The sequence below is a fragment of the Mus musculus genome, chromosome 9, assembly GCF_000001635.26.
Source record: "Mus musculus strain C57BL/6J chromosome 9, GRCm38.p6 C57BL/6J".
Taxonomy (NCBI): domain Eukaryota; kingdom Metazoa; phylum Chordata; class Mammalia; order Rodentia; family Muridae; genus Mus; species Mus musculus.
In genome coordinates this window covers 35,633,622-35,652,613 of record NC_000075.6, presented here as the reverse complement: position 1 = coordinate 35,652,613, position 18,992 = coordinate 35,633,622, and the positions used below count along the sequence as shown (strand labels likewise).

The following is an 18,992-nucleotide window of genomic DNA, read 5'->3' as shown; positions in this document are numbered from 1 at the left end:
GTTGTTATTGAAGATCAGCCTTAGTCCATGGTGATCTGATAAGATACATGGGATATTTTCAAAAATTTTATATCTGTTGAGGCCTGTTTTGTGACCAATTAAATGGTCAATTTTGGAGAAGGTACCATTAGGTGCTGAGAAGAAGGTGTATCCTTTTGTTTTAGGATAAAATATTCTGTAGATATCTGTTAAATCCATTTGTTTCATAACTTCTGTTAGTTTCACTGTGTCTCTGTTTAGTTTCTGTTTCCATGATTTATCCATTGATGAAAGTGGGGTAAAGAAGTCTCCCACTACTGAGATGAAAGGATGGACCATGTAGAGACTGCCATATCCAGGGATCCACCCCATAATCAGCATCCAAACGCTGACACCATTGCATATACTAGCAAGATTTTATCGAAAGGACCCAGATGTAGCTGTCTCTTGTGAGACTATGCCGGGGCCTAGCAAACACAGAAGTGGATGCTCACAGTCAGCTAATGGATGGATCACAGGGCTCCCAATGGAGGAGCTAGAGAAAGTACCCAAGGAGCTAAAGGGATCTGCAACCCTATAGGTGGAACAACATTATGAACTAACCAGTACCCCGGAGCTCTTGACTCTAGCTGCATATGTATCAAAAGATGGCCTAGTCGACCATCACTGGAAAGAGAGGCCCATTGGACACGCAAACTTTATATGCCCCAGTACAGGGGAACGCCAGGGCCAAAAAGGGGGAGTGGGTGGGTAGGGGAGTGGGGGTGGGTGGGTATGGGGGACTTTTGGTATAGCATTGGAAATGTAAATGAGCTAAATACCTAATAAAAATGGAAAAAAATAAAAAAAAGAAGTCTCCCACTAATATTATGTGAGGTGCAATGTGTGCTTTGAGCTTTACTATAGTTTCTTTAATAAATGTGTCTGCCCTTGCATTTGGAGCATAGATATTCAGAATTGAGAATTCATCTTGGAAAATTTTTACCTCTGATGAGCATGAAGTGCCTCTCCTTGTCTTTTTTGATGACTTTGGTTTGGAAGTCGATTTTATTCAATATTAGCTTTGCTAATCCAGCTTGTTTCTTCGGACCATTTGCTTGGAAAAAAAATTTTCCAGCCTTTCATTCTGAGGTATTGTTTGTCTTTTTCCCTGAGGTGGGTTTCCTGTAAGAAGCAAAAAGTTGGGTACTACTTATGTAACCAGTCTGTTAGTCTGTCTTTTTATTGGGGAATTGAGTCCATTGATATTAAGAGATGTTAAGGAAAAGTAATGTTGCTTGCTATTATTTTTGTTGTTAGATTTGGCATTCTGTTCTTGCGGCTGTCTTCTTTTAGGTTTTTGAAGGATTAATTTTTTGCTTTTTCTAGGGCGTAATTTCCATCCTAGTGTTGGTATTTTCCCTTTATTATCCATTAATGGGCTGGATTCATGGAAAGATATTGTGTGAATTTGGTTTTATCATGGAATACTTTGGTTTCTCCATCTCTGGGAATTGAAAGTTTTACTGGATATAGTAGCCTGGTCTGGCATTTGTGTTCTCTTAGGTTCTGCATAATATCTGTCCAGGATCTTCTGGCTTTCATAGTCTCTGATGAGAAGTCTGGAGTAATTCTAATAGGTCTGCCTTTATATGTTACTTGACTTTTTTTCCTTACTGCTTTTAATATTCTATATTTAGTGCATTTGTTGTTCTGATTATTATGTGTTGGGAAGAATTTCTTTTCTGGTCCAGTCTATTTGGAGTTCTGTAGGCTTCTTGTATGTTCATGGGCATCTCTTTCTTTAGGTTAGGGAAGTTTTTTGTTTTGATTGTTTGTTTGTTTGTTTGTTTGTTTGTTTCTTTGTTTTAAAGATTTATTTATTGTATATAAGTACACTGTAGCTGTCTTTGGACACACCAGAAAAGGGTATCAGATCTCATTACAGATGGTTGTAAGCCACCATGTGGTTGCTGGGAATCGAACTCAGGACCTCTGGAAGAGCAGCCAGTGCTCTTAACCACTAAGCCATCTCTCCAGCCTGAGAAGTTTTCTTCTATAATTTTGTTGAAGATATTTACTGGTCCTTTAAGTTGAAAATCTTCATCCTCTCTATACCTATTATCCTTAGGTTTGGTCTTCTTATTGTGTCCTGGATTTCCTGGATGTTTTGAGTTAGGATCTTTTTGCATTTTGCATTTTCTTTGATTGTTTTATCCATGTTCTCTATGGAATCTTCTGCACCTGAGATTCTCTCTTCCATCTCTTGTATTCTCTTGGCGATGCTTGCATCTATGGTTCCTGATTTCTTTCCTAGGATTTCTATCTCCAGAGTTGTGTCCCTTTGGGTTTTCTTCATTGTTTCTACTTCCATTTTTAGATCTTGGATGGTTTTGTTCAATTCCATCACCTGTTTGGTTGTGTTTTCCTGTATTTCTTTAAGGGATTTTTGTGTTTCCTCTTTAAGGACTTCTACCTGTTTAGCAGTGTTTTCCTATAATTCTTTAAGGACTTCTACCTGTTTAGCAGTGTTCTCTTGTATTTTTTTATACAGTGATGTATTTTGTTTTTTTGTTTTGATTTGGTTTTGGGTTTTTTTTTTTTTGGTTTTTTTGTTTTGTTTGTTGGTTGGTTGGTTGGTTAGTTGGTTGGTTGGTTGGTTGGTTGGTTTTCTGAGACAGCGTTAAGTGAGTTATTAATGCCCTTCTTAAAATCCTCTACCAGCATCATGAGATATGATTTTTCATCTGAATTTTGCTTTTCGGATGTGTTGGGGTATCCAGGACTCGCTGTGGTTGGCATACTGGGTTCTGATAATGCCAAGTGGTCTCGGTTTCTGTTAGTAAGTTTCTTATGTTTGTCTTTCACCATCTGGTAATCTCTGGTGTTAGATGTTCTAGCTGTCTCTGGCTGGAATTTGTTCCTCCTGTGATTCTCTAGCCTCTGTCAGCACTCCTGGGAGTCTAACTCTCTCCTCAGTCCCAGTGGTCAGAGCACTCCTGCAGGAAAGCTCTCCTCTTGCAGGGAAGGTGCACAGAAGTCTGGAGCTCACATCCACCTTCTAAGTCCTGGTTTCAGAGCCCTCCTTGGAGGCCAACTCTCCTCTGGCAAGGAAGGCGCCCAGGGGTCTGGGTCCCAGCTCTGCCTCCTGGCTGAGGATGAAGGCCTGAAGGGACCCTGTCCAAGAAGCCCTGTTGCTTCTGCCACCCACATACTCTCCTCCATAGACTGGACTCAGTGATCCCAAGATTCTGGGTGTGCTAGAGCCTGTCTTTGTCCTTTGTCCATGTTCCTGCTAGCACAAGACCCTCTGGGTTTTTTGGAACAGCTGTTGTGTTCCACTCACCAGTGATCTCAAATTCCTGAGTGAGCTAGGGTGCCTGCAGCATGGAGAGTCCTCTGGGGACCTTGAGACCCTCTGCTGAGTTCGTACCCAAGATGGCACAGGGCTGGCACCGGCAGGAACAAACCCCAGCCAATGGTCAGTGGGTTTCCTTTGTCCCTGTTCCTGCTGACACAAGACCCTCTCACATTTTTGGGGACAGATGTTTCATTCCACTCACCAGTGATCACAAGATCCTGGGTGTGCTAGGGCCCGCTGAGTTCATGCCCAAGATCGCAAATCTCCTCTTGATACTGGTGGACAGTTATAATTAATATAATAAAGACTATATTGTAAAAAGACGTTAACAGAGTGGAAACATTAACAGTTATTATCATTATTGGCTTCTGTTAATATGGGAATACTAGGGTGCCTTTGAGATCAATGGAGCCTTTCTTGACTCTTGACTTGTCTGCGAAGTCCATGTCCTTGGCTTACAAATTTAAAGAATTAAATTCCCAGACCAAACAGAGTGAATTTTACAAAGTGGTATTTTATTACAGAAAGGAAAACGGCAGAGATTCTGAACATCAAGAGGGGTGCCATGGAGGGGGATACCATGAGCCTCACTGTCTTGGGGTTATCAAGGTTTGCCTAGATGGAGGAATGGGGTGAGGTGAGCTGGCCATTCCAGTTTCCATTCAGCTGCCAGGTACTTCTGAGTTTCAGTCATATACTCAATATGGTTTCCAAGGAAGGAGTACTCCTTTACAGGGCAAGTAACAACTAAGATCTAGGCACTCTCTGCTTTTTGCCACCTCTGGCTTCTGTCTCTGACAAAATCAGAGACATTTTGGCTTAAACCTTTCCACATACACCTGTACTCCAGCAAGTGCAAAGCTGCCTACAAGCTCAAAGACATGCCCAGTTTGGGCCAAAAGAATCTCTGCATCTTGGGGTCATTTTACTCTAAAACAGTCTGGGCAACTTCAGGTTCCAGATCTCAAGACTATGGAGACCACAATCAATGAACCTAAGCTCTCGAGCTAAGCCTTGTGGGACTGAGTCCCCTTAGGCATGAATAATTATAAACTTTTGCTGGAGGAAAAAGCCTGTCCCTGGAGCCTAGTAGACCTAGCCTTTGCTAGCTTTCCTGTCAGACCTGTGTTTGTACCCCTTCCTAGCTTTACTCCACACAAGACATCTGGGTCCAAATGAACAAACACTTCTTGCTGCTCTTCTCCCTCTTCTACTTCATTGTGGGTGAGTTCCAGAGTCTCCTCCCTGAGGAGAGAGCTTCAGTGGTGGGATCAAGGGAACTGAAGGGATTCTCTATGTGCAGAACCATGTCCATGTGAGCTGAGCTTTGGCCACATTTAGGAGGGAAGGAAGGGAGATGACCTTCAAAATGTTCTCTCTGCCTTCTGTCTTATCTTCTTTGTCTTTTCTAGCACTCCACCACATCCCTCTGAGTATGTAGGCCTTTATTTTGTTACCCTTTCTTCCATGGCCAAACCCCATAATCTAAATGCCTAGGAAAAATTCTCTTAAGATAGCCATTCTGTTCACAATTCTGTATTGCTGAGATAACTGGTCATTCTATAATTTTGAAATGTGTTTTAGTCCTAGACATTGGATTCTGATACCCATTTCAAGGACCTTGTTACAAGATATTTATGAGAAGAAATTCTACACTCCCTGGAATCAGACTTTTCCAAACTAGTCCAGTCACTTTCCTAAACACTCTAATTTGATGCGTGAAGATAAAACCTTCTTCAAGATTTGTAAGATCAGATTACACTGTATTAAGGCAAATACAATTCAAAACAACATAACCCCAATAAGATGGTCAATAAATGATAGATAGTAATCTTATCACCATAGAAAGATTTTTAACATATGCATGTATATACATTGTGCGTGTCATATTATACATGTAACCAGAGAATAACTTTAAGAAATAATTTCTCTCCTTCCATCCTTAAGTTTGAACTCAGGTCAGTCAGTCTTGAGAGCAAGCAAATTTAATTGCTAAGCCAAGTGACCAGTCTCTGGAAAGAACTTGTTTTGTTTTCTTTTGTTTTGAACCTATATTTCAATTATTCACTCTTCCAGAACGTTCTGAGGGTATCACCCATTGACTATTCTTTAAGCTAGATAAACTATGTAGAGGTCAAATCTTTACACAAAGTAAGGGCTGGAGAGGTAGCTGCCCAAGAATGGGGGCCTGATTTTGATTCCCCAGAACTCATATAAACAAACCTAGATGTTGTAATGTGTACTTATAAATTCCAGTGCTAGGGAGTAGAAACAGGCAGATCCTTAGAGTTCACTGGTCAGACAACTCAGCAAAATAGGTGAGCCTCAAACCAGTGATAGAATGTAAAGGCTAAAATTGAGCCCAGAATCCTTTGACTTGCTGAAATGCCTTTCATTTTCCATCACTAAAGGTAATAGAGTTGATCAAAGGCTCAACTGTCACTTCCTAAACCCTAAACCATCAGCTCTCTTTATCTGCCTACCCTCCCTTGGAAGGTTCCTTCACTCAGTTCTGCTCTCTCTCTCCAAATTCCAAATCCATGTCCTCATGCCAAGCTCTGTGCTCTCTCCAGAAGCAACATCACTGAAGTGTGTAACATGCCACCTTCGCACACAGTCAGACCACTGCAGAAGAGGCTTTGGTGTTTGCCTTGCTCAGAAGCATGAAATATGCATGAGCTTGAGGATCTACTTCAGTAAGTTCCAGTGTTGGGTATAGTCATGAGAATCTTGGGCAACGTCTTAGAAAAGGCTGCAGCAGAATTGCTTCTCTAACCCAGGCCATAGTATGGAGGGTACAGTCCTATGAGACAGGCAGAATATATGAGGCAGGATGAAAACAGCCAAATAGGTTTTTATTTTGAATACACCAAACCAGTGTTTTTCTCATTTTCTAGCAGGAGAAGAAATGAAGCAGATATATAGATTTGAGTTGTTAGGGACCACCAGCTAACAAGCCAACCCTACAGCTTTTCAGCAATTTCTGCACGGATATTCTTGGGAAGGAGAAGCTGGGAAGGCATCCATAAATCTGTCTGGTTAAGGCAATGAGTGGTCTGCCTTGGAGACTGAGATCACTGCCTTATGTCTGGTTCTTTCTTGTTGTAGGTGGCTCTCTCCAGTTATCATACATGGTGTGTCAGAGATTCTGCAAGAATTTGACATACATTTTCAACAATCGGACTTATACACATAAGTGTTGCAACTCTGATTTTTGTAACTTTAGACTCTAAGATACTCCACCCCCAACCTCATTCTAGAAGATCCCAGATGATTTTCTTCTTTTACACTCTGCTTATCCTGCCTCTCCACCCTGTAAGCATCAAGGACACTCCTGTTCCATCCCCATCAATCTTCCTGGTTCCTTTATCTTGGATCTCAAGTTGAGCAGGCAATGATGGTTTTAAACAATAGATTTCTCCTAGTACTAGAATTGGCATCTTTATCCACAAAAGGACCTGTCCCAAGAAACTCTGAACAGTAATTAAGATGTGAAATGGAATGACCCTTGCACACTTCATTAGCTTAGATAGTTGAGGTGGACCAGAAACACTTTAGTAGAAAATTTACAAATATTTTTAACTGAACCATGAATTAAGCATGAATTAACCATTAATTAACATGGTTAAGCAGAAATAAGACAAAATGGAGGTAAACACTGAAGGTTTTGCTCTGTGAATGCAAAGTTGTTTCCTTTGGTGCACCTTTCAGACTCAGTCATTCTGATTTTCTTGGTAACTAAAGTACATGCTCACACATATTCACAGGGCATAGTAAACACAAGACTCCTAGTCTCTGTGGCAGTCCCAGATTAAATAAGGCCATGAGTGTTCTACAGATGTATGTCAATAGCATATTTTATCACACTTAGTCTCTTTATTTTCCTAACCTTTCTCCATCCCTTTCATCCTTTTCCAGCCATCTCTTCACCATGCATTGCTATATGCACTCTCCCAATAAAAGTAGGCTGTCCTTCAAATCTTTATCCAATATGCCCCATGGCCCCTGAGCTGTATATCCCAGAGCAAACAGCTTTTAAGAGATCCTCTTTTGTGGTATAAATGAGTTATACTCATGGACAGCTTTATCCTCCCCAGGGTATCCCCATGAGCCTAAGGTCAACATGTAGAGTACATAATGTACCTAGTATTTCTATAAATATTAAACTCAATCCATGCAGAACCATGTCCATGTGAGCTGAGCTTTGACCACATTTAGGAGGGAAGGAAGGGAGATAATCTTCAAAATGTTCGCTTTGCCTTCTGTCTTATCTTCTTTGTCTTTTCTGGCATTCCACCACATCCCTCTGAGTATGCAGGCTTTTATTTTGTTACCCTTTCTTCCATGGCCAAACCCCATAATGCGTACAAATGTCTCTTTCTCACTAGGCCCATATAGATAACCCATGCTCTAAACAGGAGCTCAGGATGCAGTGGGTAGAAGTACTCAACTGCTGTTTCCTACAGTTGGCATAGTAATGAGCTTTGCTATTCTTCACAAGTGAAACTCCTAGTTGGGGATGTTCTGTATGTTGTAACCGCTCCCTCTGCCATTCAGCAGGGCTATGACCTCAAAGAACCTTACAACTATGGGTATTTCTCTAATATCCAGGCTAAATGTCAATGGTCATGTACTTAGTGACTCACAGGAGTTACAGGAATACTTGAGTTTGTGAACTGTATCTGAATTTTGAGAACAGTGGGTTCAAAACCATTATATCTCCCCAATAGACCACTACAATTGTATTAGTTTCTTCTATTCAGTCAGAGTCTGGCTGTGCATTACAAGCCCTTTCTTTCCTCCAATGAGAAAGTCTTGGAGTTGTTCTTGAGTAGAAAGCTTGCTCTTGTTCTCTGTTCACACAAGTCTGTTCACATAAGAAAGGATTCTTTGCCGGAATGCTTTGAATTTACAAGTGTCCAATATCACTTAAAAATATTTCATTTTTAAGTTTGGATTAAGAGTCCTGCTGTGAAGATCTTAATACAAACTTCTCGAATCTTCATAATGAAAAAGTTTCTACATGAAACTACCTATGTAGTTGCGCTATCCTGGAAACTGCAAATTGGATGTCAACTTCTAGCTTTAAGCTGCCAGGACACATTAGGAGACAACAAATGAGAGAAAGGAAGCTGACAACTCTTGCTGAAGAACACAGCATACTGGGTATACTCCTGCACACACATGCTGGGCCACGACTGTACCTACAAAAGGTCTCAAGTTAAGGAACAGGCTGTGCATGCATTCACACAGGGACAAAGCAGAGACCTGGCTGTAGCTAGCACTGAAGTGGGGTATGACTATAACAGAGATGGTATTAAAATAGCTACTAATGAAGCTATTTAAAGAATCTTAAAGCAGTAAAATCCCTCCCCCCAACATTTAACCCTCTACTCTGTATTTCATGAGTTGACTTAAAGTGTATTTTTGTTTTACTTTGCTTTGAGACAGGGTTTCACTGTGTAGCTCAAGCTGGCCTCAAACTCATTGTCTTCCTGCCTCACCCTCCCATGTGCATGTGCTATTAAATAAATAAATAAATAAATAAATAAATAAATAAATAAATAAATCTGTGCATGGATGAAATTCTCACTTAGTCTTAATATGCATAAACGTTGCAACTGTGATTTTTGTAACTTCAAACTCTAAGATACTCCCCCTCCCAACCTCATTATAGAAGGTCTCAGATGTTTTTCTTCTTTTGCACTGTGCTTATCCTGCCTCTCCACCCTGTATGCAATAATTTTTTTAAAATACATTTAAAATATTTAAATAAATTTTTATTTGTAGCTTCTCCTAATTAGCTTCAGCCGACAACTTGATATAGCCCAGAATTATGTGAGAGAGTCTCAAACAATTGGGAGATCAATTTGAACATATTGGCCTGTGGGAATGTCTGTAGGGACATTTTCTTGATTCCTAATTGATAAAGGAAAGTCAACCCCACTGTGGTTGGTGCCATCCCTGGGCAGTATTGAATAAGAAAGTTGACTGAGCATGAGCCAAATAGAGCAAGCCAGTAAGTAATATTCCTCCATAGATTCTGTTTTAATTCCTGCTTGTGTTCCTTCTCTGATTCCCCTCAGTGACAGATTGTGACCTAGAAGTATAAGATGAAATGAACCTTTTCCCACCCAGACAAACTAGAAAATATTATTTTTCTTGGTTTATTCATTTTCCAATTACTACTGTCTACCAATCTTTCCCTAAATGTCCCAAGTCCTAACAAACTCAAGAAGTGCACTTTTATGGGAAAGTTTTCAACAAGTGTTTTTGAACATTCCTCCTGGATTTTTTTTAACCACTTCCATTCTACCTATTTCTACATTGTCTTGTTTCACTTTTTTTAAAATAAATAAATGTATTTTTTTAAATAAATGTATTTCATGCAATCAAGCTCTGGACTAAATCATAATACTTGATCTATTTGATTGAAGCCTTGTCATTTTAATACTACAAAAAAGGATTTTGTTGACTTTTTAATGATAATTAATGGCATAATGCTTTACAAGCCGATTTCTTCAGCATGTTTCTTAAAACAAGAACATTTCCTCCCTACTCACAATATACTCGTCACAATCACAAGACTATGGCAGAAATATTATTATATCACCTACCTAGCTAAGTTTCAACAAGTTTTCAGTAACATTTCTTCAACAAAACAATTGAAACCAGCATCACGGTATCATGCTTAGTCACCACACCTAACCAGTACCTCCAAGCCATAATAGTTTCCCAATCTTTTCGTTTTCATAGTCTTGATATTTTAACATTTCTATAGTTCCTCAAAAGGGGTAATACCACAGTATCAGCATTATTACATTCTGACGGTAGATCTGTATCAGGAACATCACCCAATGATGAACATGGAATACTAAGCTCTTCCCAGTAGCTACTGAAGGGCCCACCTTAACATTACAAACCCCATCTTGTTTCAAACTCCATTGAATGATTAACTTGCCCTCTGGATGAACTCAGCTACTAGGAAAAAAAAAAAAAACAACTTGTCCCAGGAGCCACTTCACCCTGGTAACAATCACAATTCCCCTAGGCAAATAGCTATCCCAAGCTTTTGTCCCCGCCGGCAAGAACATGCTCAGGACAACTGGAATCTTCTGCGGCAAAGCTTTTATTGCTTACTTATCAGGAGGGAAGACCCCGAACTGGGAAAATGGCGCTGCTTATATAGCCCGCAGCGTGACGTTTCAGCACCTGATGTGGCGTGACAGCTCCTGATTCATTGCTTGCCCATCACCCAATTACTACGCCGCGAGATGGGCAGTGACTAGGCGTGAGTTCACTCTTGCACTTGCGCATAAGGCTTATTTACTAGTTAGGCGCAGTGGAAGCCAGCACCATCTTATAATGGCGATTGCTCACGGCACACACACGATTGCTCGCGGCACAGCTCTCCACAAATAGCCACTCCTATCCTAACAACAACCAATCAGTTCTTAAGGGAAAAGTATCTAATGTGTAAAGTAGATTGATCAAGCTAGCACCATTGTTCATACCAAACTGAAATCATCACTAGCCAATAGAAGTGAGCCAAGCAAATATCGACCAATCATGTAACTTCCAAGTTGGAAAGTCCCTCACCTGCAACCAAGATAAATAGGCAAGGCTGTTTCTGTTTGTTTGTTTGTTTGTTTGTTTTTACCAGCTCAGGACCTTCCACACCTCTCACTGTGCTGGAGAGGTTGGAGGGTCTGATCTGGAGTTGAATAAATTCTCATTGCTATTGCATATGAGTTGGACTCTGGTGGTCTCTGGTAGTCTGTGGGGACCTCTTGGTCTGGGCATAACACTACCATACATGGCATGTGATTCTCTTTCATTACTTAAGGTCTTAACTGATGACAAATAAAGTAGTTTCTCTTCGAGAAAATCATTCATTTTGAAAGGTCAAGCCTATATGGTGGTGAAGAGGTAGACACTGTGTGACACCAAGATTGAAAACAGTAAGGAAAACAAGGATAAACTTTATATCAAAGAGAAAGAAAGAGGGAAGGCATCAGAATTCAAGAAAGAATTCATATGACAAGTGAAAAAAATTTCCCAGTGCAAGAGGAAGTTTAAGACTCACAAGTTAAACTAGGCAGCCCTATTCAAAAAGGGTCTGGAAGTCAATCCTAGTCACAGAGCAGACCCAGAATTCTCACAATTCTTAATCCAAGTGAAAACCTGAGTAACAAGTCAGAGTGGAAGATACCTACTAGGGCATTCCTTGTTCCTTAGATAACTATACCCACGTACCATCTTAAGACAAGGCATATTTCTTGGCACAGAGCTTCTCTAGAACCCTGAAAATGAAAAATCACAGATTAGAGAGCCTGAAGGTATAGAGCCATACACCCTAGATGGGAGCTGGCAACACAAGGTAGTCATGGAAACAGGAGGGCAGAATGCAGAGATGCAAAGAAACTCAGATATACAGAAGCTCAGACAATGAAGAGCTCGATGGTGGCTTGGTGGGTAACTCTACCTTTTGGTGAATAAGAGGGTAATATAAGATGGTGTCCCTGAGACAGAAGTCAGGATTCTTCCTGGCCATGCAGTTTTCCCATTGTAGAACTGAGAATACTAAGGCTCATATGAATGGATACTCCCCATAGGCACCACCTTTGCACAGTGTATATAGTGTTGAGCAGAATTAGAATGCACTGAGATAAGTCCTCTAGTAACAGCTCTCAGTGCTCTGCCTCCTCTACAACCAACACACTTGAGATACCCTTGAATTAGACATTAGTTACTCCAATATGTACAGTCTGGAGCAACTGAGATCCATATTGGTCCACCTGCTGCAAAGCTAATGTTTGCCAGTAGTGGTTCCTGATCTGCAAAGAAGGTAGGCCTTTAATGTAATTGTAACACTGTTGAGCAGCTGACATTTGAGCACACTGTGGCCCTTTGAGATGGCTGAAACATAACAGTCTCTAATTTCAACTCATCACACCCAACACCTGCCAGGCTCCAATATTAGAAAACTCAGGGGAAAAAAGCTGTTCATTTTTCAATGAGATATCCAAAGGGTTCAATTGTTTTAAGTATAAAGTACTCCTATAAATCAGTTAGAAAATAGTAGCCCTCAAACATATATAAACATGATAGAAGGAATGGGAGGTCCTTTACACTCACATATAAACACCTGAGGAACCAGGAATGTTAAACATGTAGGGCTGTTCAGTCAAAGAAAGGAATATATAATCTGTTGTCCCTTCCTGACTCCTGCCAGAAGGCTGGGAGCAGATGGGGTTAACAGCCTGGTAACTTTAAGCTACATGAGTGGACTAGGCACAGCAGATCCTACCCCACACCCTGATCACAAGCTTATTTTTAAACAGTCAATTTATAAATGCATCTTTTTTTAATATTTTTATTACATATTTTCCTCAATTACATTTCCAATGCTATCCCAAAAGTCCCCCATACCCTCCCCCCCACTTCCCTACAAAACCATTCCCATTTTTTTGGCCCTGGCGTTCCCCTGTACTGGGGCATATACAGTTTGTGTGTCCAATGGGCTTGTCTTTCCAGTGATGGCCAACTAGGCCATCTTTTGATACATATGCAGCTAGAGTCAAGAGCTCCGGGGTACTGGTTAGTTCATAATGTTGTTCCACCTATAGGGTTGCAGATCCCTTTAGCTCCTTGGGTACTTACTCTAGCTCCTCCATTGGGAGCCCTGTGATCCATCCAATAGCTTCTGTGAGCATCCACTTCTGTGTTTGCTAGGCCCCGGCATAGTCTCACAAGAGACAGCTACATCTGGGTCCTTTCAACAAAATCTTGCTAGTGTATGCAATGGTGTGAGCGTTTGGAAGCTAATTATGGGGTGGATCCCTGGATATGGCAGTCTCTAGATGGTCCATCCTTCCATCTCAACTCCAAACTTTGTCTCTGTAACTCCTTCCATGGATGCTTTGTTCCCAATTCTAAGGAGGGGCATAGTGTCCACACTTCAGTCTTCATTCTTCTTGAGTTTCATGTGTTTAGCAAATTGTATCTTATATCTTGGGTATCCTAGGTTTTGGGCTACTATCCACTTATCAGTGAGTATATAGTGTGTGAGTTCCTTTGTGAATGTGTTACCTCACTCAGGACGATGCCCTCCAGGTCCATCCATTTGCCTAGGAATTTCATAAATTCATTCTTTTTAATAGCTGAGTAGTACTCCATTGTGTAAATGTACCAGATTTTCTGAATCCATTCCTCTGTTGAGGGGCATCTGGGTTCTTTCCAGCTTCTGGCTATTATAAATAAGGCTGCTATGAACATAGTGGAGCATGTGTCCTTCTTACTGGTTGGGACATCTTCTGGATATATGCCCAGGAGAGGTATTGCTGGATCCTCCGGTAGTACTATGTCCAATTTTCTGAGGAACCGCCAGACTGATTTCCAGAGTGGTTGTACAAGCCTGCAATCCCACCAACAATGGAGGAGTGTTCCTCTTTCTCCACATCCACGCCAGCATCTGCTGTCACCTGAATTTTTTACCTTAGCCATTCTGACTGGTGTGAGGTGGAATCTCAGGGTTGTTTTGATTTGCATTTCCCTGATGATTAAGGATGTTGAACATTTTTTCAGGTGCTTCTCTGCCATTAGGTATTCCTCAGGTGAGAATTCTTTGTTCAGTTCTGAGCCCCATTTTTTAATGGGGTTATTTGATTTTCTGAAGTCCACCTTCTTGAGTTCTTTATATATGTTGGATATTAGTCCCCTATCTGATTTAGGATAGGTAAAGATCCTTTCCCAATCTGTTGGTGGTCTTTTTGTCTTATTGACGGTGTCTTTTGCCTTGCAGAAACTTTGGAGTTTCATTAGGTCCCATTTGTCAATTCTCGATCTTACAGCACAAGCCATTGCTGTTCTGTTCAGGAATTTTTCCCCTGTGCCCATATCTTCAAGGCTTTTCCCCACTTTCTCCTCTATAAGTTTCAGTGTCTCTGGTTTTATGTGAAGTTCCTTGATCCACTTAGATTTGACCTTAGTACAAGGAGATAGGTATGGATCAATTAGCATTCTTCTACATGATAACAACCAGTTGTGCCAGCACCATTTGTTGAAAATACTGTCTTTCTTCCACTGGATGGTTTTAGCTCCCTTGTCGAAGATCAAGTGACCATAGGTGTGTGGGTTCATTTCTGGGTCTTCAATTCTATTCCATTGGTCTACTTGTCTGTCACTATACCAATACCATGCAGTTTTTATCACAATTGCTCTGTAGTAAAGCTTTAGGTCAGGCATGGTGATTCCACCAGAGGTTCTTTTATCCTTGAGAAGAGTTTTTGCTATCCTAGGTTTTTTGTTATTCAAGATGAATTTGCAGATTGCTCTTTCTAATTCGTTTAAGAATTGAGTTGGAATTTTGATGGGGATTGCATTGAATCTGTAGATTGCTTTTGGCAAGATAGCCATTTTTACAATGTTGATCCTGCGAATCCATGAGCATTTGAGATCTTTCCATATTCTGAGATCTTCTTTAATTTCTTTCTTCAGAGACTTGAAGTTTTTATCATACAGATCTTTCACTTCCTTAGTTAGAGTCACACCAAGATATGTTATATTATTTGTGACTATTGAGAAGGGTGTTGTTTCCCTAATTTCTTTCTCAGCCTGTTTATTCTTTGTGTAGAGAAAGGCCATTGACTTGTTTGAGTTAATTTTATATCCAGCTACTTCACCGAAGCTGTTTATCAGGTTTAGGAGTTCTCTGGTGGAATTTTTAGGGTCACTTATATATACTATCATATCATCTGCAAAAAGTGATATATTGACTTCCTCTTTTCCAATTTGTATCCCCTTGATCTCCTTTTGTTGGCGAATTGCTCTGGCTTGGACTTCAAGTACTATATTGAATAGGTAGGGAGAAAGTGGGCAGCCTTGTCTAGTCCCTGATTTTAGTGGGATTGCTTCCAGCTTCTCACCATTTACTTTGATATTGGCTACTGGTTTGCTGTAGATTGCTTTTATCATCTGGCACAACTGGCGGTTATCATGTAGAAGAATGCAAATTGATCCATTCCTATCTCCTTGTACTAAGATCAAATCTAAGTGGGTTAAGGAACTCCACATAAAACCAGAGACACTGAAACTTATTGAGGAGAAAGTAGGGAAGACCCTCAAAGATATGGGTACAGGGAAAAAAATTCCTGAATAGAACAGCAATGGCTTGTGCTGTAAGATCGAGAATTGACAAATGGGACCTAATGAAACTCCAAAGTTTCTGCAAGGCAAAAGACACCGTCAACAAGACAAAAAGACCACCAACAGATTGGGAAAGGATCTTTACCTATCCTAAATCAGATAGGGGACTAATATCCAATATATATAAAGAACTCAAGTAGGTGGACTCCAGAAAATCAAATAACCCCATTAAAAAATGGGGCTCAGAGCTAAACAAAGAATTCTCACCTGAGGAATACCGAATGGCAGAGAAGCACCTGAAAAAATGTTCAACATCCTTAATCATCAGGGAAATGCAAATCAAAACAACCCTGAGATTCCACCTCACACCAGTCAGAATGGCTAAGGTAAAAAATTCAGGTGACAGCAGATGCTGGCGTGGATGTGGAGAAAGAGGAACACTCCTCCATTGTTGGTGGGATTGCAGGCTTGTACAACCACTCTGGAAATCAGTCTGGTGGTTCCTCAGAAAATTGGACATAGTACTACCGGAGGATCCAGCAATACCTCTCCTGGGCATATATCCAGAAGATGTCCCAACCAGTAAGAAGGACACATGCTCCACTATGTTCATAGCAGCCTTATTTATAATAGCCAGAAGCTGGAAAGAACCCAGATGCCCCTCAACAGAGGAATGGATACAGAAAATGTGGTACGTTTACTCAATGGAGTACTACTCAGCTATTAAAAAGAATGAATTTATGAAATTCCTAGGCAAATGGATGGACCTGGAGGGCATCATCCTGAGTGAGGTAACCCAATCATAAAAGAACTCACACAATATGTACTCACTGATAAGTGGATATTAGCCCAGACATTTAGAATACCTAAGATACAACTTGCTAAACTCATGAAATTGAAGAAGAATGAAGACCAAATTGTGGACACTTTGCCCCTTCTTAGAATTGGGAACAAAACGCCTATGGAAGGAGTTACAGAGACAAAGTTTGGAGCTGAGTCGAAAAGATGGACCATCTAGAAACTGCCATATGCAGGGATCCATCCCATAATCAGCTTCCAAACGCTGACACCATTGCATACACTAGCAAGATTTTGTTAAAAGGACCCAGATATGGCTGTCTCTTGTGAGACTATGCCGGGGGCCTGGCAAACACAGAAGTGGATACTCACAGTCAGCTATTGGATGGATAACAGGGCACCCAATGGAGGAGCTAGGGAAAGTAATCAAGGAGCTGAAGGGGTCTGCAATCCTATAGGTGGAACAACAATATGAAGTAACCAGTACCCCCCCCCGGAGCTCGTGTCTCTAGCTGCATATGAATCAGAAGATGGCCTAGTCGGCCATCAGTGGAAAGAGAGGCCCATTGGTCATGCAAACTTTATATGCCTCAGTACAGGGGAAGGACAGTGTCAAGAAGTGGGAGTGGGTGAGTGGGGGAGTTGGTGGGGGAGAGTGTGGGGGACTTTTGGGATAGCATTGGAAATGTAAATGAAATAAATACCCAATTAAAAAAAATGTTTTTCACTGAGGCAACAAGGGCACACACCTATCTGATTCAGCTGGATGCTATCTCTTTGGTACAGCTCTTCATTTACAGTCTAGAAGTCAGGTTCCCGGGATTGGAGCAGAGGATCTTACTCTAGAATCATCACAACAGTGATGAGTGAGAGACCATGGAAAGACTTTCTCTGCTCAAGTAAAGAAGTTTCTCTCTGCCTGGCAGAAACAACACTTGCTAACAGATCCCACTGAGACGAGAGGGCTCCATGAACCTGGCCAGGTTCTAGAATTTACATGTCACTGTAGGAAAGAATTCTGATCTTGGTTTGAGGACGTTTTTCATGGATATTACATTTGGAGCACAAGACTCAGGACAATTCATAAGCATAAGCTCCAGAAGTTTCGAGCTAAGAACACCCAAGCTCATCTTCCCCCCTCCCTGAAAAAGACACCTTGTTCTAACCAAAAAAAAGAAAAAGGCATGGGTGACCAATGATTAAACACATTGATGTCCATCCAACCCCACTCTTCTATAGTCTGTCTAGACATCTGAAATCATATTCCAAGAATAAGAGTAATGGAAGTCTCCAAGGCAAATGGAACCTGGGCACTTAGTTCTCCTTACATATAGACCTCCTCCAACCCAAGCACCCTCTGACAGCCTACAATTTACACTCACCGCAGGAGATTATCCTGTCTGCCTGGATCCCACCAAGAAGCCCTTCACTTTCCATTTCCTCACCTACTACCAACCAAGTAGAGGCCTCCTGCCAGAGCCCATGGGACCCTACTCTCAACTGCTATCCAAACTTTCTGGCCCTAGGTGGTCTTGAACATATCATGAGTAGTACTATTTAAGTGGAATATTTTTTTAAAAAAACTCATTATTAGATAGTGATTTAATTATTTAATAAATAATAGTATGAGTAGTACTATTTAAGTGGAATATTTTTTTTAAAAACTCATTATTAGATAGTGATTTAATTATTTAATTATTAATTATTTATATACTGGTTTACTTAAATCATTGCTTGTACTGCCTATTTGCAAAGCAAGACCTCACTTGCTAGCTCAAACACATGCTGGTGCCATACTTCTGCATAAATCTTGGTTCTTTACCCCACTTTGTGGTTTTAGAGTATAAAATGAGAATGCAAACTGAACCGGATACTGAGGCCTTTCAGAAACTACCTGGTTCCAGAACACTGGTGACATCTCCTCTCTCCTATGCTCAGTGGTGTCAAGAGCTTATTTTATAAACATTCTCATAGCACTGTTTTGTCATGTGTGTAAAATGAGAAAATTGGGATTAGAAACCATGGAGTTGCACATTTGTTTTACACATGAGAAATAGAAGTCAGTTAAAATTCATCAAAATATGAAGACAAAGGGAAGCAGTGACCCATGTCTTCTCAGTAGTCAGGCCAGATGCCACGTGAGAAAGGTATGGAGTATAAACTCAGCTTTAGGTAGGCATTCTTTTCAGAGGTCATCTCTACCACAGCCCTGGCATAGTACATTCAGCTACTGACTTCACAAACAGAGGACTTGGGGAAACCCAAAACAAGAACAATTAACTTCCTCAGAAAGGTTTCTCTACAGGCTTCTTCCATGACCCCCCCCCTTTGACCTTCCATGACCCAGTCTTTGCCTGGACTGAAAAAACAGGATCTTAGGGTGGCAGCATGAGAGACTTTGCCCTGAGTCTACTTTCACAAGCTGTCCTAGTCCACAGCCTTTCTAAGCTCTCCATCTGGTTGTAGCCACCATACTTGGAGGGCTCATGAGAAGTTCTACTGTTGCCATTATAGTTACAGCAAGTGTTGCTTATACTTTTCCCACAGAAGTATGGACAGCTAGGCTAGAAAAGAGGGACTGAAAGAAATCCACAGTATGACTACTGACTACTTCTGCTCAAGGAAATCTATATACAATATTCATAAGGATAACCATATTGGCTTTCCATTTCCACAGACTTCTAGAATGGGATCATGGTAAAATGAAGAACCACTGCCACACAGCATC

At 40.9% G+C, this 18,992-nt stretch overlaps 2 protein-coding genes across 2 annotated transcripts in view; one reads left to right on the top strand and one right to left on the bottom strand.

Moving 5' to 3' along the window:
- Pate2 (prostate and testis expressed 2) overlaps positions 1-18,992 on the bottom strand; it is a 61,090-nt gene that overhangs the window by 20,276 nt on the left and 21,822 nt on the right. The window lies entirely within an intron of this gene.
- Pate3 (prostate and testis expressed 3) lies at positions 4,411-7,501 on the top strand. The gene is made up of 3 exons (NM_001167592.3): positions 4,411-4,543; positions 5,893-6,015; positions 6,428-7,501. The coding sequence occupies exons 1-3, from the start codon at positions 4,495-4,497 to the stop codon at positions 6,550-6,552; spliced, it is 297 nt and encodes a 98-aa protein (NP_001161064.1). The 5' UTR covers positions 4,411-4,494; the 3' UTR covers positions 6,553-7,501.